This window comes from Sporobolomyces koalae, assembly GCF_050403365.1.
Source record: "Sporobolomyces koalae JCM15063 DNA, S_koalae_JCM15063T_v1_ctg14, whole genome shotgun sequence".
Classification (NCBI taxonomy): Eukaryota; Fungi; Basidiomycota; class Microbotryomycetes; order Sporidiobolales; family Sporidiobolaceae; genus Sporobolomyces; species Sporobolomyces koalae.
The window spans coordinates 255,401-280,365 of record NW_027481757.1 but is presented as its reverse complement, the minus strand read 5'-3'; the positions used below and the strand labels follow the sequence as shown (position 1 = coordinate 280,365).

Below are 24,965 nucleotides of genomic sequence, written 5' to 3'. Positions count from 1 at the left end.
TGCTCGGATTCGCCCCCTCCTAGACATTCCCTTCCTTGTGCTTTTGCCATCCTAATGCTCCATCTCACGATACTCTCTGTAGCCAAAAGAAGAGAGACGGAGAGCAAGTAGAGCGGGAAGTAGAATTACAATTACAAAAGGTCGAGCCTCAATTAACAATGTAAGGGATAATACAAATCTAATTAGTGCATTTGTTTGCTGATCATGAATCAAATGTCACCGTCTCCACTTCGCGACGCGTCTCGAACCACCACAGCCATGTCAGACGAGGAAGTTCCCGAAGACGTTACACGAGAGCAGCAGGGCGAGAACGAGGAAGAATCGGAAGCAGTCGCGACTGATCGTCCTGGGTTGCTCGATGTCGTGAGTCTCTTCTCCTCTCCCGTAGTTTTCCCTCGATGTGATTCAACCAGTGCCATGATCTGATCTTTTGGCATTTGTGCGAAACCTAGTTTGGAGATGATTCGGATCTGAGTGATCTCTCGGATTCGGATGGAGAACACGATAGTCAGTTCCGCTGCTCCTCTCGCCTGCCTAGTCATAATAGAACAGCGCTTCAGGTGCTGAACAAAAGCTCTCGTCGTTTGTGTGTTAGGACGGTCCTCTCGTCGTTCTCCCACTCGTTCAGCTTCCCCTCAATCTCCCCGAGCCGATGATGGAGACGACTACCAACAGGACCGAGACCTGGCACAAGATGATCGAGATTCGTCGTTCAAGAAGTTGGGCAAGATTCAAAAGAAGCGTACTCGAGGAGGAGATGATGAGGAACTTGAGACCGTGAGAACGTCAGTCCTCTATTCCTCTCTCTCTCTTTTTGGTTAAAAAAGTTCCGCAGGCTGATATCTGACCTCCTCTGGTGGAATATACACTTCGCAGGAAGAAAAAATCGGGCAAAAAGAGTCGACAGGCAGAAGTGGATGAACAGGAACCAGAAGAAGAGATGGATCCCGAAACGAGCAAGTTGCTTTCTCTATCTCTCTCCGCCATGGTACGCTTGCACTGACGTTTTTCACAATCGAAGGACGACGGAGGGAACTGCGAGCCAAGATCGATGCCGCCGCGAAACAACCGAATCGCAAGACGGGCAAGAAGAAGAAAGCCGACGAAGAGGACCTCGAGATGATGAACGATGAAGCCGTTGCCAACTTGAGGAACAAGATGATCCTCGCGGCTGAACGAGACGTCGAAGACAACCAAGATGGGAAACCTGCGACGCACAAACTACGCATGTTGCCCAAAGTGATCGATCTCATGCAAAAGTTTGTCACTTTCATCGAGGTTCATATTCCTTTATTCTTATTCATCGTTGGGATTCCCGCTTGATAGGACTGCTTTGGCCGAGACGATCGTCGAAGGAGGATTGCTTGAAGCCGTCAAGAAATGGTTGGAACCTCTCAAGGACAAGTCGCTCCCAGCCCTCAATATTCAACGACCCTTGTTCAACATTCTCCGCACTGTACGTCTGGTCTTTTTCAACAAGCAAATCGCGTGTCGTTTCGATCCTTCGACTGACCGGTCATTCTGTCGTTCATACGTTCAATAGTTGACCATTGAAACTTCGGCACTCAAATCTTCCGAACTCGGTCGAGTCGTGTACTTTTACACGAAATGCAAACGAGTCGACCCTGCGATTGCTCGACTCGCGAACCAACTCGTGAGCGATTGGATGCGACCCATTTTGCGTCGATCGAAAGCGTTCGTCGATCGAGAAGTGCAAGAACATTCCGGCGGTTCAAACCACCATGCTCGATTCGGTAATTCGACTCACGCAGCGGCACAAGAAGTGAGTGGACAGGCGACTCGGGGCTCAGGTTCGAACCCGGCAGGAGGACAACGAAGAGCGAGGATCCCACAAGCGATGACTTCGACGTTCACGGTTGCCCCTCAATCGAACCTTGGATCTGGAAATGTTCCAAACTCGGGAGGTGGACAGGCGAGTCAAGCGAGGATGAGAGAGTACAAGAAGAAGATTCAAGCGGGTCAACAAGCTGCGAGGAGGGTCTGAATCCTTCCCCCTTGTTTTCTTCTCGTCGAACATAGCTTTGCCCTTTCACCTCTTCTACCTCTGTATGTGTCATGTCTTTTTTCTCGCCACGAACAGGGCACCGAAGGCACAATTCTGTTTCTTTCTTCAGAGAGGGATTCATTCTATGCACAAAGATTGGTTTGCGAGTGACGACGAGAGAGAGAGAGAGGTGAAGAACGCGAGTCGCAGCTCCTCCTCAAATGCGCACCAAAAGAGTGAGCAAAAGCAGGGAACAGGAGGTCGAACGATACGAGAGATGCAGAGCAGAAAAAATTAGAGAGAAAGAGAGGGGTATCACAAACTATGTTCACGAAAAGTAACAGGGAAAGAAAAAAGGAATCAAGGTTTCGAGATTTCGACAAAGTCGCCTTCGTCCCGAGTGACGACATCCTCGTCGTTTGTGGGACTCTCGAGCAATACACCATCAGAGTCGTTGTTACCCGACCCTGAATGAGATTCGGAAGTTTGCTCGTGATCTCCCATATCGACATCGTCCCCATCTCCCTCGTGTTCCGTCATGGTCGAATCGTCTCCTGTCGGAGATGTCGGCGACGACGACGACCCAAGAGACTTGCGAGGCGAGTCATCGCCGCGTACGCCGTACGCGGTCCGGTTTGGTCGAGTTGCTTCTGGAGAGGGTTGGCGCGAATGAGGCGAGGGGGATGCACCGGGTGAAGGTTGGTAGTATTCAAGAACGGCAAGCCGAACATCCCGATCAGGGCAGTCAACGAGGACCGAGAGGATCTCGCGGATAGCGGTTCGAGTATCGGGATCGGAATACAAAGCAGCTGACGAGGTTTCGAGGCAGGCACGTGTAAGCATTCGATACATTCGATGAGAAATAGTGGGAGGGGAGTGGGCAAGCATACGTCTTTGACAAGCTTCACTGACCGCACGAGCGACGGCGATCCGTACGCTAACGACCTTGTCGCGGGCGAGATCGACAAGAGTGTCGAGGAAGTACTGCTCGAAGTGCGCGCGCGGCAGGTTCGCTTTGACACACGCGACGACCGTCGAGACATACGCGAGTCGATTGCGGTACGACGAATCGGTGCGGAAAACTGCGAGGAACGCAAACAGCTTGGCTCGCGCAGCCGGAGCGTCGAGGACCGCGTTCAATAGCGGAGGGACCTGTTGGGAGCCGCAGCATCGAGGTCAATCGGTGGCTGTACCGCATAGGGAATAGAGGTTGGGGCTAAGAACGTACGGTGACAGAAGCTTGCTCGCGCACGCTCGCGACGGAGTCCTTGTACGCCTTTGCGAGGATCAGGAAAATGTGCTCTTCCCCGTCATTCTGCATGAACTGTGGACCAAACTCGGCAACCCTCTTGAGAGTGTGTTCCCGCAACCTCCAATTGGTGATGTCGGTCCAAGCTTCTCCCAAGGTTTCGAGTGCTTTCCTGGCACACTCGACACCGAAACAGGACAAGAGTGTAGGCAGGTTCTCGAGGATCGCAGTTTGCACGATTTCGACGTCTTGCAGGAATCCCGAGAACGGCTCGAGTAAACATGCATCGCTTTGTTCAGGCCCGATGATTTTGGCAACCTCGTGCAGCGATGAAGCGAGACTTTGGCGAGCTTTCTCGACGGGTCCTCTGCAGAGCGCCCGATGGTGTTCGCGCACGCGATGCCATCGTTCGCGTCCAAGCGTGAGAATCACTGCAGGGAAGTTGAACGCGGTGAGGATCGGCCGATCGGCATCGAGCGTATTGTGGTGATTGAAATGATTCGGCAATTGCCACGAGGACGACGTGTCGAGGAGGGATCCCGTTGGCGATTCGAGCGCATTCCTGAAATGAGACGAAGTGTTGCCAAAGGAGAGGCTGTCGTCCTCCGAGGTAGACGAAACATCTCCTGGTCCTGGAGTATCGAGCGACTTGCCGAGGAAGAAGGACAGAAGCTCATCTGGCACGCCGGCCGGATCTTCGTGGAAGAGGTAGATGAGCTCGCCCGCGATCTCGAGGGCTCCACTGCGCACGTTACGACTCTCGTCGGTGCTGAATCGACGGATTGCCTCGACCGCTTTCTTGTGCAGCGAGTCTCGCGGAAGTGGCTTGCAGACGGCGGGGAGTGCAAGAACTGCTGCTCGACGGACGTGCCACAACGGATCTTGACAAAACACGTCGTGGAGGGGCATCTGCAACCGGGAAAAGATCGCCGATTCATCAGATCTAGGTTCCATGGCTTCAGAAAAAAACCGTATTGAACGTACGAGAATCTTTTCGAGCTGCTCGAGAGGCACGGCAGCGGCGAGGCTGCCCAAAGCTTGGACGGCTTCTTTCCTGACGTACACCATTGACTCTTCCTTCATACGTTCAAGTTCGGGCACAAAGTGCGCTGTGAGTACATCGGGATCGAGACAATGGGCAGCGGCGATCGCCCCAATGAGGCTCATTGACACCATCTTGCCGATCGACGACTCTTCGTCCGCTGGTTGTTCTGGCGAGAAACTCGAAAAGACTTGATCGGCAGGTGAGCCCGTTGCAGGGATTGCAAGAGCCGAAGTAGCGATGTCTGCCGTGTCGTGCTCCTGGTCCCATTCCATCCGAGGTTCCGGATCTTGACTAGCCGCTTCTTCCTCGACCCATTCGAGCGCGTTTTCTTCGGGACTCATGTATAGAGTCAAGTTGCTCGTTTCGGGTTCAGTTTCCTTTGAATCAGTCCCGTGAGGTTTTGTCAATTCTGTTGACGATGATTCGCCATTGGGTTGCTCATGTGAATCTTCATCCAATCTAGCGAGGCCGATCACGATACCGGTAACGATCTCGTCTTCGAGGAGCTGTCGAACTTCGGCACTCATGGTGTATGACGATTTTGCGTCGGAATTCGGTTCGGAAACGGTCAACTCAGGTACTGGCGCAGATTCGTGGAACAAGGGATCGAGTTCGAGAGGAGTGTAGGATGTTGGAGAAGCAGGCGGAATCGGTTTGTCTCGAAGACGACACAAGAAACGCACGACCGCAGCTTCCGCTGCTTTGGCGACAGTCGTCGATTGATCTGTCAGGAGAGCACCAAGGATCGCAGTGAACGTCGTGACCGAGATTCGGGGTAGGTTCGGGTAGGACGGGTCCGATTTCGACGATGAAGCCGCTGGAGACGTTTCTGAAGTTGGCGGCGGAGTGGCGGAACGATCTGAAGGTCCGTCGATTGACAGTGCTGGAGACTGTTCAACCTCGAGATCTGGTCGAGACAGATAGCGCGAAGGCACTGGAGATCCAGGGTTCGAAGGTTCCTTGTCCGAATGCGAATCGAGTTCTGTCAATGGACAGTGCTGATGACGATGCCGAAATATGAGCTTGAACAATTCCAGGCTGAGAAGCAAGGGAAACGTACCGCGAAGAAATGCCACATCACTCGATCGAGCTGTGGAGCAAAGACTTCCTTGACCATCTCGTCATCGGTCAAGATCGCCAGGAGAGGCAAGATGTACTCGACGGCTTCGTAAATCTCGACCGCTGGGAGCCAATCGGCCAAAAAGTGGGCGACGCGTGCACTGTCGGTTGAAGAATTGGTTGTTCAGTTTCTTCCCCCCTTCGACAGTTTCGAGACGAAAGGAAAATACGACTTACCGCTCCTCCACTGCCTCACTCTTGGCACAAACGAATATGCGTTCCAATGCCGACAGACTCTCCTCATCAATCGTGAGCGATTCACCCTCGACATCAACGACGTCCCCAACGCTGAGGTCTCCCGCTTCTCCAAACCCATAATCGTGACTCTCGTCCATCGTGGTCGAATCAACGAGGTATTCGCCTTGGTTCTCGAGATCGATCTCCATGAACCCTGAAGAACCGCCGTACTCTTGTTCTTGTTCATCTCGACGTTGTTGTTGTCGCAGCAGTTCTTCCTGTCTCATACGTTCCTCTCGATCTCGTTCCTGAGCTTCGTGTTCGAGTCTGCGCCGTTCGGATTCACGTTCAGCAAATTCTCGTTCCGCTTCTCGTTCGGCATCAGTCTTGGTAATCCCGAGCATCTGCAACAGGTTCACTTTGTCTGGTCGAGTCGCAGTCACGTCCGTCGTCCTTTGGGTCGCAGTTCCGAGTTCTCCAGTTTCGTCATGCTCGTGGTGACCCGTGTTGATCGAATCGTAATCGTCCTCGTCGAGTTCGTCCTCCCAATTCGAACCTCGATCATTCGATGAATCGGTTGCAGGCGGCAGCGTGATCGTGTGTCCCGAGAGGGAAGCGGGAGATCGAACCAATGCAGCTCCAGGGGCGAGGGCAAAGTACGAATCGATCGAAGTTGGAGATTCTTCGAGATGTTCTGGAGTTCCAATCGGAGAGGTTGCGTTCGGAATCGAGAGGTACGGAAGTCCCAAGGCGGACGAGATGGTCGGATCGATGTGAGGTGGAGGTATCGGCGGTGGCAGCATCGAGGGAGGAGAAGGTTTCTTCTCATCTTCGCTTGAATCCGAAGAACCACCATTTGCTACAATCTCATCTTGTTCAGGTTCGTGTTCGTCATCCATGACTTCGGGTCCAGTCATCTCGAACTCGCTCTCGTCCGTCGCTGGAGGACTGACGAGCGGACTGTGTACTTTGGGAACAAACTCGAGTCCAGTCAATCTCATTCCTCCTGGAGACCGAGGTCGATCATGGTGACCATCGACTTCTTTATCTGAATCCGCGTGGTCCCGTCCATCTTTCGGACTGTGACTTCGACTGCGACTCCTGCTCTTGTCTCGTTCGCGAGATCGACTACGAGATCTCGCCCTCAATGATCCATTGCCTACGAGGTGAGGCGGTAAAGGAGTCGGGGCGTTGAGAGGTGGAGGGAGTGAGAGCGGGGTCCGATGAGGTGAAGCCGGAGGAACGGAATTTTCAGAATCCGATTGGATCGGGGCGAGAGACAAGAGTCCGGTCGATGGTGGACGAGACGTAGAGAGGTTCGACAAGGTAGGCGAGAGGAGGATCGAGCCAAATGGTGGAGAAGAGGTTGAAGGAGCTGCATCGGACGATTCTTGCGGAGGGCTCGACACGATCGGACTCGGAATGTCGAATCCGAGAGCTAAAGCAGCATATCGACATTCGGTCACTCCTGGTTTTCTGGACGGTCAATGATTTGTAAGAACCCAAAAAAACTTACAGGATAACGGTGCTGGCGGCGAAGGTATAGGAAGGGTCCCGCTGACGGGGAAGAGCGAGTTGACTCCGAGAGGCGGAGTTGGAGGCCTCGCAATGTCGTGATCAAGCAAGACACTGTCTCGAGGGCTCGTTCCCATCTGCGGCTCGTTCTCGCTCGGCGATCCAAACTCGCGCTGGTCATCGTCGAGAAACAGACTCGCTGGACTCGTCGAGGGCGAGATCGCTCTGCCGATACTACCACTGCGTGATCTACCTCCAGTCGGACCTGGTGATGCGGGACATGGCAGGTCGAACGGCAGGGGCAACAGCGGAGGGCTGTACGAGGTCCCGATCGCGCCCGATGAGCTTCTTCTCGTTCGTGGATGCAACCCTTGCTGCTGTACGGGCGAGGTTGAGTAGTGGTCCGAAACCGCTTCCGTCATGGCCTGATCCAACGCGACATGTCGCAGCGCGTCCGAGCTCGACAAGTCAACGGAATGAGAGGGCGCGAGATGGAAAGGTTTCGGCGAGAGGTGTCCAGCGTTCGAGGGTGAGCTCGGTCCGAAAGGTGGAGATGCAGTCTGCCTCGAGCCGGTGAGGGGCGAAGGGATCAGGTTTGGTCGAGTCGAAGAATGTTGACCTCCTGACAACCGACGTGCGACGAAACCATTGAGATGCGAACCCGACATTGACGGAGAGGTCGAAAGAGGAGAAACATCGTGATGTGATGTCGAAGACGCTTCGAGTGTCGGCGAATGGGGCAGGGCATGAGAGCGGATTCCTTGTAACAATGCGGCGTGTGACGAAAGCGGGGGAGTCTGATGATGGTGGTGGTGTGCAAGGTGCAGACCGTGACTGTGCGAAGGCAGATGAGAGCTTGCATGCGAAGAAGGGTGATGCGGGTCAGAAAGGGAAAGGTTCGTAGGCGAGGACGACATGGCATGAAGGGATTTCTGTCGGGGCGATCTCGTCGGACTGGGCTGCTGCTGCAAACCGAGTCGGTTCCCATTCGAAGTCGAGATACTGAGACGTGGTTGCCGCGATGAAGCGACGGTCGTGATCGCGGGAGAAGCTGAGCCCTCCGCTTTGGCCCCGGGGACATTTGGTTCACTACTCCGCCTGCCATTGTCGAGTCCGCTTGCAAACCCATTCACCGCGTCTGGACTCATCGTCGGGAACCCGGGAGGACTGACACTCTGCGTGCGTCGATGTCGGCCTCCTTTCGGCACTGCACCGGGCAAGAGCGGCGATGGCGAAACTATGCCTGGAATCGACAATGACGAACGATGTCCTCCTCCGCTGCGCGGTTCCGGCGCAGCTCCTGTCGAAGACTTGGACCACGCAGGACCGAGGTTTGACGCGAGACTGGTCGAGGCAGTTGGGGAGCTCGACGGGAAGGAGAACGCGAACGGGTTCGCTTGCGGGGGGGTCGAGAGCTGTGGCGGTGCAGGAGTCGGTTCGGGGAACAGGGTCGGCAAGGGCACGCCAGGCAGAGGGTTTGGAGAGCCAGAAGAGACCGAGGTCGAGCGAGGGCGGCCGCGAATAGGAGGAGGGAGAGCGGGTGTATTCGTCGAGGCTGTGGTCGATCCATTCTGAGCGGTACCGCTTCCTTCGGCTGCACGGTTCGAGTCGGACATGCTCAATGCTCGTTGCTGATTCTATTGTGCAGGTACAGGCCAAAACAGGAGAGAGCGACAGAGTCAGTCTACAGGTTCGCGGTCTCGCATGCTGTCTTGATCGCGCTATTGAAACGGTTCGCACGCATGTCCGTACGAGCTGGATAGCCTGTGCGATGGACCGCGCGCTGCCTGCATTCTCTCGCCAGCATGAGAGACGCGTTGCGGCTATCGCCAAGATTGTCCCGTCCAGCGCGCGTTGTCGGTCCCGACGTCAACCAGCGCATCCATCGGCCTGCGTAGCCATCTCAATAGGTTGGAAAGCTGGATCAGCGTACAGAATGAGTCCAGATTGGGATGTTGCTGATGTTGCCTCAAACTACTGAAGTTGCGCGGGATGCCGGTCACACGGGCGATAGGGTGCGAGGGTTGCGTATCGGGCTTAGCGGGTCGTACAGCACTGCATCGTGGCGAGGGCGGGGCAGCGAAGGTCGGGTACGGCGGACAGGAGTCGGCAACTTTGCTCGAGACGCGATCGATTGCTTCGGATCCTTCTGATCGGTCACGGCGGCAGTCGAGTTACTTGCTTTGAGCACAGTCGAGACGGTCACGAATGAGTCGAGAGAGACTCGAGCCGGGAAGGCGCCGACGGATATTTGGTTGACTGTTTCTCCCGCTCTCTCGCGTCCACCTCGACCTAGATTGGCTCGCCGTTCGACAGGCGCAAGCGTGCTCCCGTCCTGGTCATGCCTCATGCGCGAGCGATTCCGACGACGCTCGTGATCGACTTTCACGATTCCTACACTCGCAACTTGTTGCAGCTCGTCGCCCAGCTCGATCGTACCCGCTGGAACCCTGCCGAAGTACATGGACGAATTGTCGTTGTCAATATCGATACACTTCGCTGGTGAGCGATTCTTTGCTCGAGCACAACCAGCCGCTCAACTGTCGCACTCACCTTGCGCTTCTATTCCATCTCGACGCTCGTGCTTGCTCGGATAGGGATGACTTTGTCGCCAACGTCCTGCCTCGCTTCGACTGCATCGTGCTTGGACCCGGACCTGGCACTCCTCACAAAGACGAGGATTTCTGCTGGGCAACGAGACTCATTCGAGAGTATGGACACCGCCTGCCTATCCTCGGCGTCTGTCTCGGCTGTCAGGGACTCGCGACCACGTTCGGCGCCAAGGTACAACTCCTGCCATGCTCTGTCTTGGGGTCATACCTCGCGCTCAAGCTGAGAATCGCCATCGCTTTCCTAGGTTGGCACCGCTGCTGCGCCCGTGCACGGCCAAGTATCGCACATCTCGCACTCGAACAACCCTCTGTTCGACGAGATCCCTCAAACCTTTGATGCAGTGCAGTACAACAGCCTGGTCATTGATCCAGACTCGGTACCCTCCGCCGAACTCGAAGTGATCGCAACGAACGAAGCTCGCGAGATCATGGCGCTCGCAGTCAAGGGCAAACCCATGTGGGGCGTACAGTTTCACCCCGAGGTGAGCCCCAACTACTCTCAAAGAGCTTGTTCTTGGCTTTCTTTGCTGATACATGCCATGGCAAAAAGTCAATCTGCTCGACTTTCGGCGCCAAGATCCTCGACAACTTTTTCACCGCGACGCTCGAGCATCTCGCCCGAGCTGCATCGCCGAATCTCCCGACCTCCATCTTGGCGCTCTCGACTACTGCACGGCGTCGACGCCCTGCACCCCAATCGCAGGAGGAACAAGTATCGCGATGGGAGAGACATACAGTCGCTCTCGCCGCATCCAAATCGCTCGCACCCCAGCAGGTGTTTGAGCAGTTGGTCAAAGGTCACAGCGGATTAGGCGAGGTCTGGCTAGATTCAGCACGGGTATGTTCCCTGTTGGCCGCCAACTGGGATGACTCCACCGCGTAAATTCGCTCTGACAGTCGCGGTTCTTCCAGCCTACGGGAGTTCCTCAGTTCTCGCATGTGTTCAATCCCGAATCGACCCTGTCTTACACCATGTCCTCTCACTCGCTCATCCGTCGAAACTCGAACGATCTTCAAGACCGAACCGAACAACTTGACGATTCGACTACCGTTTTTGACTACCTGGCATCGGAACAGTCTCTGCTGCAAGCTCGCACGCAAATCCAATCCTCTGCCCTCGCTTCGATCCCGACAGGCTTTGTCGGGTATATCAGCTATGAAGCCAAGGCAATCACGATGCCTCCGAGTCGGCCCACCACACAACGGCATCCGGACGAATCGCAAGAGCATCCCGTCACCGAGTTTGCCTTTGCGAGCCGAATTTTGTCCTATGCGCATGACACTGGTGAGTGGTACGCGAGTGCGCTCGTTCGAACTGTTGGATCGTCGTCGTACGGCATCGACGAGAACGAATGGAACGTCTGGATTCAAAACGTTAAAGATTATTTCAACCACCACGAACCTCGACCGTTTGAACCGATCGAACCGGTCCCTCTCGATCGGGCCACCTACGTTCCCGACCGATCGAGGGAACAGTACATGGCATCGATCGAGTCGGCTCGAGCATCCATCGTGCTCGGGAACGCGTACGAACTGTGTCTCACGACTCAGTTCCGATCGACCCTCTCTCTCTATGATCCCCTCGTTCAAGACCCATACCCTCTGTACCTCTCTCTCCGCAAAACGAACCCAGCCCCGTACTCGGCATACTTGAACTTGCCCCGATCCGACTTGACAATCTTGTCTTCCTCCCCTGAACGGTTCCTACAAAGTACCTCGACCGGTCACGTCTCGATGAAACCGATCAAAGGTACCGTCAAAAGATGTCGAGACGATCCGATCGAAGACATCAAGAGACGAGAGAGTCTTCGAGCGGACGAGAAGGAACGTGCTGAAAACTTGATGATTGTCGATCTCATTCGCAACGACTTGTTGGCGTTTTGTCAAGTCGAGAGTGTCACCGTACCGGCACTCATGCAGATCGAGACGTACGAAACGGTTCATCAGTTGAGTTCCGAATTTTGCCCCTTTCTTCCTCCTCTCTCTCTTTTCTCTCGTTCGAGTTTGGGTTCCAACTCATACTGATGAGGAGTTTCTTCCGTTGTAGAATGGTTACGACAGTGGTAGGACAAATGAAAGAAGGAGTGAACCCATTCGATGCCGTATCACAAGCTTTCCCTCCAGGTATCGAATTTTCACAGATCGTAACTTTGCCTCGACAAGAGGAAATTTTTGACTGACCTTGAACGAGCAAACGACCTGATTTTCTTTTGACAGGTTCAATGACGGGTGCTCCCAAATTGAGGTCTTTGCAACTTCTTGACGAGCTCGAACAACGAAGATCTAGAGGGATCTATTCCGGTAATGCTTTTTCTTTCCTTTTTCTCCCTCGAGCTATTCGCAAAATCCGGGTGAACAAACATTTCTAACAATGATGAAAACCAGGCGTCTTTGGATACGTTTCGATCGATGGCGCTAGTGATTGGTCAGTCGTGATTCGTACCCTGATCAAAAGAGGTCAAGGTGAGTAATCGTTTTCTTTCCTGTCCTTTTGGAAATGAAACAGATTCGTTGATTCTTCCATTGCTGGTTCGGAAATGACAAAGAATTGAGTTTAGGAGCGGGAGGAGCGATCACTCACCTTTCGGATCCAGCGAAAGAATGGGAAGAAGTTTTGACCAAGATTCAAGCAGTTCTCGGAAGAGGAAACCTTTCAAAATGAACATCCCAAACATCCAGACGCCTCCCTCGGGGCCAACGAGTGTTTTGAACTCAAGTGATTCGGTATAGAGTTTCGTGTTATCCCCCCCAAAAAAGAGATTTTCTTCAACAAGATGTCGTTGTATTTTTGTGTTCTTCTTCAAAGAGATAGATTCCCCTCTGTCGTTACTATAATCGTTATTGCAAAAAAAACCAGGTTCCCCTTTCTTTCCCAACATTTCCTTCGATGTGCAAGTTCGTTACCCGCAGGGAGCCTTCAGGTTTGAGTTTGTCTGAACTCAAAATTCAGGTTCCTCGGAAAAAAGAAAAACAAACGGGAGTCAAAATTACTTCCCGTTCTCCAGTGATGTATTTTGATGCATTTTGATAACGCCTAGCGAAAAGGTGAATACCTGGCTAAGGCGAGCTCTTTCGCAGAAACATAACCGACCCATAGCTAGGGTTATTTCGATCAAGCGGAGAGAGTCCTCTCTGCCTCTCGAACTTGAAAGGAACTGAACATAGTGAGAGCCAACGGATTGCTCACAGACTCAGCAACAAGCACACAGAAATCTCTCTTTGTTACAACAGAGTAAAAATAGTGATGATCCACCCTCTCTCTAAACATGATTACAACAAAACTGACATTCCAACCTCCCAACTCATTCACTTGCCCGTCTTGGTGTTGGCCGCCTGCAAGAGACTCGGTTTCGTACTCGTAAAACTGTTGAACAACCCTCCCGCTCCCGAACGTCCTGGTTTCGGTCGATCGCGATTGATCAGAGATTGTCGAGTTGAAACCATGGTTGAAGGTCTCCTACTTCTCGGTTCCTCGTCATCGAGTTTCAAACCAGGCACAATTGATGGTGGTGACAAAGCTCTCGTTCGTTTGTGCGATAGGGGTTCGAGCAAGGTTGTTGAAGGTAATGCCGGTAAATTTGAAACTGACAGTTGTACTGGAGGTGTTGGTCTCGAATCAATCTCGAGCAAAAACGACGACGACTTGGGTTTCGTTGGTCTTGACGGAAGTTTCCCACTCTTTGTCTTCGAAACCTGCGTCGTCGATGATGATGATTCGATCGATCTGTTCTTGCGTTCGAGTTTGTCTCGTTTCTCTTGTTCGACCAGTTTGCGTTCTTGTTCAAGAACCGTGACGAATTCTTGAATGTCTCCTCGAGCCCAACAATCAAACACTCCCATCCATTCTTTGCCACCTCCCGGAAACTCTTTGTTGAGAAACACGGTCGAAATCTTGTCCATCTTCTTGACTCTTGTCGTCGTCGTAGTCGTTGTTGGAGGAGGTTTGATGACTTTTGCCAATTCCTTGACCAGTTTCTTCGTACCAGGGACTTTGAGAGTCGTCCCCACAACAATCAACAGATCGGGTCTAGCTCCCATCAAATCTTTGCCCGTAATGTGTCCAATCCGATCTCCATCCTTGTGAGGTTCTCCATACAGGACGACATCGGGTTTGAGGTACCCAACTCCTCGAGACCTTCTTCCCAATTCGGTACGTTCCTCATGTACTAGTTGACAGTGAGGACATTGTGGAGGTTGTCCGAGCGAGAGGGAAGGGAGGAATGGGTTCAATGGGTACGTCGTGTGACACAAGGGACAACTGAGAGTTTGGAGTTGACCGTGGAGTGGGATGCATCGAGGAACGTCTTTGGTCAAATTGCGACGACTGGTAGGTACCGGTGCGATGTCTTCGTTATCGGAGCAGGAAGAGATCGAGGACAAGGACGAGAGGGAAGAAGTTGAAGAAGAGCGGCGCAGACCGAGGGACGAGACGGTCGAGCTTGTGCTCGCTTGCGACGAGGTGGGTAGGCCGGGAGAGGCGGATCTCGCCTTGGGCTTTGAAGGGGAGGCCGAGGGAGCTCGAGATGGGGGCGCAGTGCCACCGAGGCCATAACTGAGCCCGGCTCGTTCCTCGAGTGCATCGATGTTTCTGTTGAAGAGAGTGACAGAGGTATCAGAGAGAGAGAGAGGCAAGGTGAGCTGAATAAGGGAAGGGTCCTGACTGGGTATAGACGCGAAACAGTTTCTTTTCGTCATCGAGAGCCTTGAGCCATCGATGAAAGCTCGTCGGTTCAACCTGATCGGTCTGCTGTTTCAGTTCGGCAATCATGTTGTAAAAGATAGAAGCATTGTGTTCCGACTAGAGATGGCAGAAAAGGAAATCAGCCCTCGAGGGGAACATGTTGAATGATGGAAAATGAAAGACTGACGGCAAAGAGGCCAACGTCAAACAAGTCTCTGCCCGTCGAGATGTTGGCGTCGGGGTACTTGTGCTTGAGCGATTCAAACAGTCCGGACGAGGATCGAAAGTCGGGGATGCCCGAAGCGGTCGAGATGCCCGCACCTGGAGTGGTCGCTCGTCAGCTCGAGCTCGAGATAATAGCTAACCCGAAAGTCGAGACTAACCACACACGACTGCGACCTTTTTCGCGTTGAGGACGGAGCGAGCGAGATGGCGCAAGTCGGGGACGGTCGACAGGTTGAGTGATTCTTCCACGTTGGCTTCCTTCCTCGTACGCTTGAGTGGCCGAGTGGACGTGCTTGCGATTGAAGGCGAGGGTTCAGGCATGGCCAGAGCAGGGTCGACGGGCAAGACGACGGTGGGAAAGCCGGGCAGGCAGGACGGAGCGGGAGGGGCGATCGAACCAAACGAGACGACCGGTAACGCCATCTTGCTTTCGAAATCGCCGAGTTGTTGAACGAGAGTGCGAATGAGAAAGAGAGCCGGGAACCGAAGGGGACAAGACGACGACTTGGAAGAAAGGGAAGAGGCGGAAAGGGGGACTCGGCTACTATTAGACTAGAGTTTTACAATATTGTAAATTGCCAATGACAATGATCTCATTCCTCGTCCTCTCATGTCGGTCGACCTCGACTGGTCTGCGCTCGACTACCACCTGACGAGTTCAGTCACCCAGTTCCTTGCCGAAGCCTTCTCGAGTGCGCCTCGTCCCAACTTCATCGGCCCCCTCACCGTCGAACGCTTCTCGTTTGGCGACTCGCAACCTTGTCTCGAACTCGTCGACATTCGAGACGTGTACAAAGAGTTCCTCCAACCAGACGATGACGAACTCGAACCACCAGACGAACCCGCTCCTCCTCTCGCTCCCCCGATAACTCGAACTCGCACTCGATCTCGTTCGCCTCATCCACATCCACATGGACACGGAGCGTACCACTCCGATTCACACACTCACCCCCACTCGTACTCGCCTCCCTCCCCTACCCCTTCCCTCTTCTCGCATGATCCACTGTCAGGACCAACCCTCTCTTCAGCTCCTTCCCCTTCGTTCCAAGTTCATCTACACCTGACCTACTCGGGAACCCTCTCGCTGGGACTCGCAACGTCCCTCGTGATCAACTACCCCAATGATCACTTCATGTCGCTCCCCGTCGCCGTCACGCTCACCTCACTCGCACTCGAAACGACCCTCGTCGTAGCGTTCGAAGGCGGGAACCGTCGAGTCCATCTCTCACTCCTCGATCCAAACCCCTCGATCGTATCAACGAGAAAAGACGTCAATCAGGGTCCGGGAAGTCGGATCTTGAAATCGGCAGTGATCGAGAGTGAAGTGGGTCAACATGACAAACACGTCTTGAAGAATGTTGGCAAAGTCGAAAAGTTTGTATTGGAAGTCGCGAGGAGGACGTTGGACAACGAGATTGTCTTTCCGTGAGCATCCTTTTCTTTATTTTCCCTCTTCTTTCCTTTCCTTGATAGCTGAGCGTGTTTTTAACTTTCGACCAGAAACTTTCAAACAATCATGTTTTGAACCCCATCTCTGCACAAAAATCACCTGTACTTGAACCTCCTCGACCTCGCAAATCCCCGCATGTATCGGAAAATCCATTGTTGCCATTATTACTACTCTCACGTTGCAAAACAACGTGTTCCTTCGAGGGCAAAATGCACATTCCTCCTCTGAAAAATTCGACAATAACCAAAGAGAGGTTTTTGGTCCCGCGGTAAGAAATTCGAGCGTAATCGATCCACCTTTTTCACCGGTTTCCCTCTTTATCCTGCTCGAATCGTTCATCTGCCCGAGCATCATCTTCCTCCTCCTCTTCTTCCTCGTCTTCTTCTTCTTCAACCAATCCGAAACATTCACCAATCCCTTCGAGTTCTTCCGGTAACATTTCTTCAAGGATCTCTTGAGCTAGATCTAATGACTCACAAAAACGGGTCAGTTTTTCTTCTCTTGAATCTCCTTTCCCAATCGGGAGAGGGGAACTCAAGAAACAGGGGAGATCTTCGCTTACATCTGAGATCGATCAATCTCGAACCTGGATCATCTTTCAACCGAGTAAAAGTTTGTTCTTCCTCCTCTTGTGGATCGATTTCGGAGGATTCGGATTCGGGGGTGATGACCCAACTTGGTACTCCTTCCGTGAATGCCAAAGTACCCAATGCAACCGAACACCAATCTTGTACATATGTCGCGAGATGTGACGAAGAAGAAGAATTCGAACTTCTGGTTGAATCGTTCGTGGTGGTGGTACGAAACGTCGTGACTGAATTGCGAAACACGGTTGGGAGGGACAAGGACGAATGAGGGGCGAACAAGAGGTAGTACAACAGCGTCATGGTCGAGTACAATCGTTGTGTAGTACTAGTATCACATTGGGGAGTTACAAAAGTCAGCTTTTGCAAATGTATCAGTTTTTGAGGAAGTGTTTAAGACTCAACTGGTTCAACAAGGTTCTGACTTGTCCAGTACTCGAGACGGTTCTACCATCCCATTCCCACAGGGTTTCGACATCTCGGTAGATCCGTTTCAACAGTCCTTCTGGAATGAATCGAGGAGATTCTGCAATCAATCGAATCGAGTCGGGTTGGTGGGACAACAATGTAGTCGAGAGTGAGAGTAACGACGAATGAAGATCAAACACCCGAGTCTTTTGGACACAAGTAAGGAAACAGTCAATTACTCGAGTCGCGCAATTAGGATGATGATATGAGAGTTGACAGACTGCGAACGATCCTTCTCGTGGTTGCAAGTTGAGCAATGTCGCGATCCGTTCAAAGATCGGTAATGGAGATCCTCGCACGTCATGAGCATCTGCGAGTCTCAATGCGAGAATCGATCGGTACATGCACGAATCTGACGTCGATGGGGGACATGGGTCATCAGTTTTTTGACCCAGTAAGATTCCGGGCAGAAACACTTTGAGACAGGCATACGATTCGCAAGCAGCGCCAAGATCCGAGTGGTCGAAAGCAGGATCTGGAGGGGTTGATTCGGATCAAGCAAGGTAGATACGGTTTGCGGCGTTTGCAAGAATGTCTGGAAGCTGTCGGAACAAAAAGCAGATTTGTGTCAGGGTGATTCGAGTAGACCTTGCTCAAGAGGGAATCGTGTCTTTACCAATCTTGCGCGTTCCTGCTCGATTTTGCTTCTTCCACCGTCCACCTCCATGCCAAACCTTCGACGATCCCCGTCATCGAACACAGCAGTGCATCTCTCTTGTCGCTGTCTTCAATCAAGATCCTGTCCTCTTCGCCTTCCTCGATTCCCTTCTTCTTGCTGCCACCAGTTCGACTCGCCGCATTTCTTGAAGCCTGTTTCGACCTTCGACTTTGGAACGCGAGCGAACGCTTTTCCCCCGTACGAGCGGATTGAGCTGTAGACGATGCTGGCGTGGGTTGAGGGGCGACATGTTTGCCATATCGAGTGATCAGTTTGGCGAGGATCGCGAGTAGACCCCCTTTTCTCGAGGGAGTAGACGTATCGCTCCCTTGTGGTGGGATCGAGTCCGAGAGAAGCGACAGGGCAAAGGGTGGGAATAGGAAGACGAGATGGTTGATCAACGATAGGAGCGCTGTGATCGGACCGATCAGACCTGCTTGGTCAAGGATCACCAGCAATGCTTGGAACGACTGAGATAGGTCGGAACACAGCTGAATCGTCGACGCGAGTGGATCGGCATGCTCGGCATACCCAACTTGGGGAGAATTCGGGATCGTGGGAGTCAGGCGAGGGTCTAGTCTTCGACCGAGCAAAGTGAAGAGATTCCGAGTTTCCGATTCATAAGAGGATGTGAGGGCTGATGCGGTCGAAGGAGGAAAGTGGAGGTTCATGAGCGAATGAAACGTGGGAACGGGAGGTCCAGGCGCCGTCGATGCAGGAGATGTGGTCGACATTGAAGAGCCTCCCAGCGAGTTCTGTCGAGAATTGGCGCCTCCGAAGGACCTTCCTGTCGAGGTTGCGGATCTTGCAGTTGCGGAATAGGCGAAGGAGCGCGAGAAGGCGCCGGTCGCGTTTGGCACAACGGTCGATCTCAGCTGCGTCGCAGACGTTGTACCAGTGAATGGAAGCGCTGAGGTCGTATCGATGGTTGTTGGTGTCGTGTGAGAGAAGATTACCGCGAGAATCTCGCCTCTCCAGTCCCTCTCCTCCTCGACCCATTCCCATTCTGAATCTTCCGCCTCCTCTCCCTCATCCTCATCGTCCATCTCTGTCACTTTGTCCATAGTTTGAGCACCAGAGACACCGAAAGAAGGGTTGATCATGCCACCGTGACCCTCGCTGAAGAAACTTTCGTCCTCTTCTGCCATCATCCTTCTCTTTCCCGAGTCGTTCGGCGCGTCCCCGTTCAATTTGTTCGCCGCATATCTGCGCGTCTTGCCACCTGTCATCGGGAACGGAGGTGGGGCCATGGATCCTTCTCTCTCGATGCGCCGGCCAGGAGCAGGTCCAGGCGATTCCGAGAACGAGTTGTGAAATCCTGCGAACGAGGGAGCTTGGCGTTGAGGCGAAGCTCTTGCCCGAGCCGGAGATCCTCTCTCTAGCAACAGATGCAACAAGTGAGCGCTCAGTCCTACGACAGCGTGAGGTTCGCCAAGAGCTGGCCTCACCTTCTCGACCTCTGCCTATCGAGGGCGATTCGCTGACGTCTCGCCCCCCTCTTGGAGTTGCAACAGACACGCCCCGTGTCCTGTCGGCTCGTTGAGTGCTGCGAGGCGCTCCGTTTCGATTCCTCTGTACAGATTTGCGCGCCGACGAATGCACGTTCGGTTGTTCAATTTGCTGCGATAGGTCCCGTTCAGTTAGCTTCCTTCCGTATAGCTCAGGCAATGAGCTTGGACGGGGTACTAACTCTGAACGCTTCGATGGTCTTGATACGTTCGAGTTCGTTGTGCAACTCTTGCTCTTTCGCTCGGAGCGCAAGCTCGAGCTTCTCGCGTTCGCGCTGCTGATCTTTCATCGCGAGGGAATGAGCAGCCTCTGCCTGAAATTCAAAGTCAGTCTCCAGCATGCAGCTCCTCATCGATTCCGAAATCACATACCTTGTTCATTCGATTTCTGATCACAGACGACTCGCCAACTTTGGCCAACAGTTCTTCTTTGGCCCGCTGCTGTTCTTGCTGCGAAGTGTTGAGAGCCGCTTGCAACTGCGCGCACAAAAAGTCACTCGGCTGTCCACTCAGCGAAGCGAAACATGTGCTCACTCTGATTCGTTCGCGACGCAGTTCCTCCAGCTCTCGGATCTCGGCATCAGACATGCCCTTTGCCTGTGGATTGATCGCGCTCGCAGTCGAGCTTGAGTCTCTCGCTACCTCTGGGCCTGCCATAGCCTTTGGTCCACTATCTGAGCTCAGATTCCTCTGCCCTGTCGCCCTCCTGACCAGTTTGGTCGTCCCCGATGATGTCTCGGTTGATCGTAACCTTGGATCGGTGTGCGATTCTTTCGGAAATACGGTCGTACCCCTCTGCGGTTCAACCTCGTATCCCAGAACTTTGCCATCTGCCCCTTGCTTCAACCGGATCTCGGGCATGTTTTCCTCGACGTATTCTTCTTCTGCTGTCTCTCCTACACCGGGTGCCCTTGTGCCGCCGATTGTGGGTTCTTCCGGAATCGGGAGCGGCTTGTTGAACGGGTTTGGGTCGACATAGCCTTCGTTGCCTTGTTCGTTCAGGCTCACTCGTCTCCGTTTGGGAGGTGGCGGCTGTTCTTTGACTTGTCCGATGTTGGCAGCGAGGGCAGCTTGAGAATGAGGAGGCGGCGGCACAGGAGACGGAGCTCGGTGCGGCACCGAGACCGAAGATTTCGATTGTCTTGGAGGAGGTTTCGGAGGTCGGAGAAACGATGCTGATGGTCTCACACCCCTGGGCGGTACTATTCGTTGGCTCTGTTGCGGCAGCGGGAGAGGCAGAGGCAGACGTTGAACGATGTGCGGTGCGGCAACATGGCCGGGCGGACGCGTCGAACCGGGCGTAGAGGCAGCTGTTCGAGTCGTCGGAGCTACATGCCCGAGCGATACGCCTACGGGAGCAGGAGTCGCGGTCGGAGTGACCGAGTTGATTGACTGTTCGAGCAAGTCGATCGACTCAAAGTCGAGATCATTGTCCGAGAGGTAGTGATCGAATTCATCAGAGTCGTGCATCGCTACCGAGCGAGCATCTGGCGATGCGTGAAGGTGAAGCGCCGAGAGAGCCGGTGTCAACCATGGCAATGTCTCACCTCGAACGCGTGTCGGACGGATGTCAATCTTGCGCTTTTCTCTCAACTAATTACGACCGCGATACTCGATTGGGAGCATTCTAGCATCGCTTCACAGAGGTGATGTGGATTGACAGGATACTACTCCGAGAGTTGTGTAGCCTCGCGCTTTGGCCGCGCGAGGTTCTCGAGCGTGCCGTTCCGCCTGAAAGTAGAGCTGCGCTTCTCAGTAAAACATAACGTCTGCAAGGGTATTTTTCAGGATCTATGCAAGGGTATTCTTCAGGATCTACGAGATTTCTGCGCGCTCGATTGTTGAACAGCACGGCCCCAGACATCGATATCGGTATCAACCCCACTCTGGAATCTTTCGTCTCATCTGTGCACGTCGCCTGCTTCAGAGCAGCTCCTCGCGTCCTCCCTCCTTCGTCAGCTCACGAGATTACGCGCGGGAGAGGTTCAGGAGAGACGTTTACGAAGTAGAGGATGCTGCACTACAAGCGAAGCGCGCTCCAAGGTTTCGGGATACAAGATAAGGGCAAAGAAAGAAGTAGTAAATTCGCCTAGAAAGCAAGATTTTGACCGCTCAGTGCTGCGACAACGGAGGGAAAGCAAAAACAATCGGCTCAAGGGGCTCAAGCACATCTGCTAGAGGGCTTCCGGGCGATGACAAGGCGCTCAATCACCAAAGATTCTATTGATAGATAACCTGCTTGCGTGGAGAGAGGAGCGCACGAGCCCCGAGCGAAAACGCAGAAGAATCGGAGCGCCGACGTGGGCGCGAACTCGAATGACCCCCCCTGGGCGGAGAACGCGTGCGATATTGACGCTGGGAGTGCTTGTTTGATTGCGAGCACGATGGCGAGCGCGAGCGCGGGCGCGGGCGCCGTCGTGATCCTGTCTCCAGCGTAAGATCACGCAAAGACTCGGCTAAAAGATCGTTGATGATCGCCTGCGAGTTGAAATCGAGACGACAACTCAGCATTCGATCGCAGACTTGATGAGTCTCGTCTTACGTTGAGCTTGGGAAACGTTGATTTTGCATGAGCATGAGAGTGCGCTTTAAGCAAGAACTTGGCAAGGTCTTTGATTTTGCTGTCCTTGAAACCACGAGTCTGCAGAGCCAGATTAGAAGCCCTCCTCGACTGCATACGAGGGCAGGCCCTGAGCTCACGGCAAGTCTGAGCTCGATGACCACTTGTTTCCAGAGTTGAGATGCATCGAGGTTCTCATTCACGATTTCTGCTAGATAGCGTAGATCGTGGACAATACCCCACTGTTCGACCGTTGTGACCGACTTGAAATGTTCCATGACAATTTGGACGAGGTAGCGAGAGAAGTCGGCCCAATCAGCATCCTGCTTGTGAGCGGTGTGTTGCTCAAGCGTACATCTGCCCTCCAGCTTGCCGACTGCCTGGAGCACCAACGTGATGGCGATGTCCTGAATCGCAAACACGGCCTACCAAACGAGACGTGATCAGACACTAGACGTCGTCTTGTAGTAAAGTCACCGACGACGCACGTTTGCCTTGGAGCAGGGACGATTAGGCATTCCAGGTTTCATACAGTTCGTCGCAGCTTTCATGGCGTCGATACAGTATTCAGTGTCCTTTACTACCAATATCCATGGCTGTTCGTGCAAGGGAGACAGTAAAAGGCCTGTAGCAACCTTGAGCTCGAGCCGGAGGCGCGACACTCACGACATCGTAAGAGCTTGCATACGTGTCATTCACGAGATCCTCGATGGCGTACTTGACCTCCTTGAACAGTTCTGCCGGAATGTCGAGTACTTCTACTCCTGGGCCGCTTTGCTCACGAGAGATGCACGCGATGTTCCGAAGACCATTCTCCAAGGCGTTATCGGCTTTTTTGCGCCAGGTGCTGTATGAGTCCGATCTGCTTTCTTCTTTGGGCCACTGACCCTTCTTGAACTCTTCCAGAATCTCCGCCAGGTCGCCGATACGATCGTACACCAATCTGAAGTCGCATAACTTTGGCATCGCGAACCGCGCTATAGGGGTTGAGGGTTACAGGAAGTAGGAGAGTGGAACAGATAGGCGAAAAACTAGGGGCGGGGCGCTGTCGCTGAATGCACGAAGCCCTTCCTGCCGCGGAACTGGCGCTCAGATCGCAATCTTGCATTGCACTCCTTCGCGCAAGCTTTGCATGTCGCCTGCTCAGAGTAGCTCATCGTGTCATGCTTTGACAATTAGTCCTCGTGATCGCGCTCGAGCAAGGTCCAAGTGAAACGCTTTGCGTGGCAGGATGTGCTGCACTCGGAGCGAAGCCCTGTTCAGGGTTTCGGCTCCTAGATCCGGCCTCGAGACCCAGTGCAAGATGAGGAGACAAATAACTGCATTGTAGCAAGCTCGTAGAAAGCACGATATTGACCGCTCAGCGGTGCAGTAAACAGAGGGAGAGCAAAAACAAACAGCTCGAGGGGTTCAAGCACAACTGCCAGAGGGGTTTCTGGGGGACAGCAAAACTGGCGATGACAAGGCGCTCGTTCACCACAGAGCGCTCCTTCCATAGAGGTCCTGCTTGCGTGGAGAGAGGATTGCACGAGTCCCAAGCGAACGCTGAGAAGAACCGAAATGCTGAAGTGGGAGCGAACTCGGTCCACCCCCCCCTAGGAGGTGATCGCGTGCGATACTCAGGTTGGGAGCTTGGGTCTGATGGCGATGGCAATGGCGAGCGCGAGCGCGAGCGCGAGCGCGGCCGAGGTGGTGATCCTGTCTCCTCCGGAAGAGCATGCAAAGACTTGGTCAAGCGATCGGGGTCAATCGGCTGCGAGTTCGAGCCAAAATGACCAATCAGCATTCAATCGCAGACTCGATCGGTACGAGAGTCTGGTCTTACGTGGAGCTTGGGCCACGTTGCATTTGTGTGATGGTTCGCCTTGAGCAAGAACTGGGCAAGGTACTCAACTTCGCCGCCCCTGGATTTATCAATCTACAGAGCCAATACAGATTAGACGTCTTCCTGCAATGCTTTCGGGGACAGGCCCTGAGCTCACCGCAGGCTTGAGCTCGGTATCTATTTTTTCCCAGATTTGAAAGGCGCTGTGCTCGTGCTTCCAAACGAGTTCGTTGAGATAGCACAGATTGTGGAGAATACCCCACTGTTCGACCGTTGTGACCGACTTGAAATGGTTCATGACATTTGGGACGATGTAGCGAGAGACGTCGGCCCAACCAGTAACTAGTCCGTAAGTGGTGTATTGCTGGAGCGTAAATCTGCGAGCCGTCTTGCCGAACGATCGAAGCACCAACATGATGGTGAGGTCGTTTATCGCGATCACGGCCTAGGGAACGAGACGTGTTCAGGTGCTATATGGCGCCGTATAGTGAAGACACCGGATGACGCACGTTTGCCTTGGAGAGGGGAGGCTCAGGCAGTCCATGCTCGATACGATAAGTCGCAACTCTCATGGCGTCAACCCAGTATTTGGTGGTTACTGCCCTGAGCAGCGTTGGCTTTTCGGGCAAGGGAGATGGTAAAAAGCCTGCAGCAGCCTTGAGCTAGAGTCGGAGGCACGACACTCACAACGTCCTCAGTTTTTTCATACTTGCCGTTTGCGAGCTCCTCGATTGCTTCCTTGACCTCCTTGAACAGTTCTGCCGGCATGTCGAGTACTTCTTTCTTTTGACCGTTTAGCTCTGAAGAGATGCACGTGATGTTGAGAACACCATTCATCACTGCGTTGTCAGCGTCCTCGCGCCACTTGGGGTATCCATCCGATCTGCGTCCTTCTTTGGGCCACTCGAGGCTGTCCAGAATCTCCTTCAGTTCGCGTATCTTTCTGTTCGCCGCTCTGTATTCGCGCATGATCGAAAGCGCGAAGCGTGGTTTTCGAGGGAAAGGTGTACGGGAAGAGGGAGAATGGAACAAAGAGGCAAAAAACTAGGGGCTCTGTCGCCAACCGCACGAAGCCCTTCCTGCCGCGGAACTGTCGCTCAGGCCACAAGTTGGTCGTGGTTCTTCACGCTCCCGCAAGCCTACAGAATCTGTAAGCTGCGCGAGGTAGGGGCAACTCCTGGACCCCAAGACCGATAACACCGTCGGCAGTATCGGCTAGATCTGAAGCGGCGCACTTGCCTCGTTCTTGCTGTTTGCTCGAGCTCCTTCGATACGCGCTGCCAA

At 53.5% G+C, this 24,965-nt stretch overlaps 6 protein-coding genes across 6 annotated transcripts; 3 read left to right on the top strand and 3 right to left on the bottom strand.

Moving 5' to 3' along the window:
• Positions 1-258: 258 nt before the first annotated feature.
• On the top strand, positions 259-2,005 carry SPN1 (transcription factor SPN1; the record flags this gene model as incomplete). The annotated part of the gene is made up of 7 exons (XM_076678471.1): positions 259-363; positions 453-507; positions 596-785; positions 877-956; positions 1,022-1,259; positions 1,327-1,456; positions 1,544-2,005. 7 exons carry the CDS (start codon positions 259-261, stop codon positions 2,003-2,005), a joined length of 1,260 nt encoding a protein of 419 aa, XP_076534454.1.
• Positions 2,006-2,365: 360 nt separating this feature from the next.
• JCM15063_000552 (uncharacterized protein) lies at positions 2,366-8,726 on the bottom strand (the record flags this gene model as incomplete). Its single annotated transcript, XM_076678470.1, has 7 exons — positions 2,366-2,814; positions 2,896-3,157; positions 3,234-4,163; positions 4,239-5,297; positions 5,360-5,519; positions 5,596-7,033; positions 7,112-8,726. The coding sequence occupies 7 exons, from the start codon at positions 8,724-8,726 to the stop codon at positions 2,366-2,368; spliced, it is 5,913 nt and encodes a 1,970-aa protein (XP_076534453.1).
• Positions 8,727-9,451: 725 nt separating this feature from the next.
• ABZ1 (4-amino-4-deoxychorismate synthase) lies at positions 9,452-12,384 on the top strand (the record flags this gene model as incomplete). The annotated part of the gene is made up of 9 exons (XM_076678469.1): positions 9,452-9,612; positions 9,708-9,894; positions 9,968-10,204; positions 10,273-10,560; positions 10,635-11,668; positions 11,770-11,846; positions 11,940-12,023; positions 12,108-12,185; positions 12,269-12,384. The coding sequence occupies 9 exons, from the start codon at positions 9,452-9,454 to the stop codon at positions 12,382-12,384; spliced, it is 2,262 nt and encodes a 753-aa protein (XP_076534452.1).
• Positions 12,385-13,028: 644 nt separating this feature from the next.
• Positions 13,029-15,051, bottom strand: JCM15063_000550 (uncharacterized protein; the record flags this gene model as incomplete). Its single annotated transcript, XM_076678468.1, has 4 exons — positions 13,029-14,310; positions 14,384-14,520; positions 14,591-14,724; positions 14,787-15,051. The coding sequence occupies 4 exons, from the start codon at positions 15,049-15,051 to the stop codon at positions 13,029-13,031; spliced, it is 1,818 nt and encodes a 605-aa protein (XP_076534451.1).
• A 187-nt stretch (positions 15,052-15,238) lies between these two features.
• Positions 15,239-16,153, top strand: MDM12 (ERMES complex subunit MDM12; the record flags this gene model as incomplete). The annotated part of the gene is made up of 2 exons (XM_076678467.1): positions 15,239-16,053; positions 16,129-16,153. The coding sequence occupies 2 exons, from the start codon at positions 15,239-15,241 to the stop codon at positions 16,151-16,153; spliced, it is 840 nt and encodes a 279-aa protein (XP_076534450.1).
• Positions 16,154-16,379: 226 nt separating this feature from the next.
• Positions 16,380-24,650, bottom strand: JCM15063_000548 (uncharacterized protein; the record flags this gene model as incomplete). The annotated part of the gene is made up of 18 exons (XM_076678466.1): positions 16,380-16,543; positions 16,641-16,990; positions 17,068-17,276; positions 17,352-17,482; positions 17,563-17,672; positions 17,747-19,166; positions 19,237-19,408; positions 19,479-19,610; positions 19,669-19,773; positions 19,831-20,889; positions 21,997-22,281; positions 22,345-22,452; positions 22,523-22,799; positions 23,401-23,609; positions 23,682-23,774; positions 23,839-24,126; positions 24,191-24,298; positions 24,369-24,650. 18 exons carry the CDS (start codon positions 24,648-24,650, stop codon positions 16,380-16,382), a joined length of 5,502 nt encoding a protein of 1,833 aa, XP_076534449.1.
• Positions 24,651-24,965: the final 315 nt, after the last annotated feature.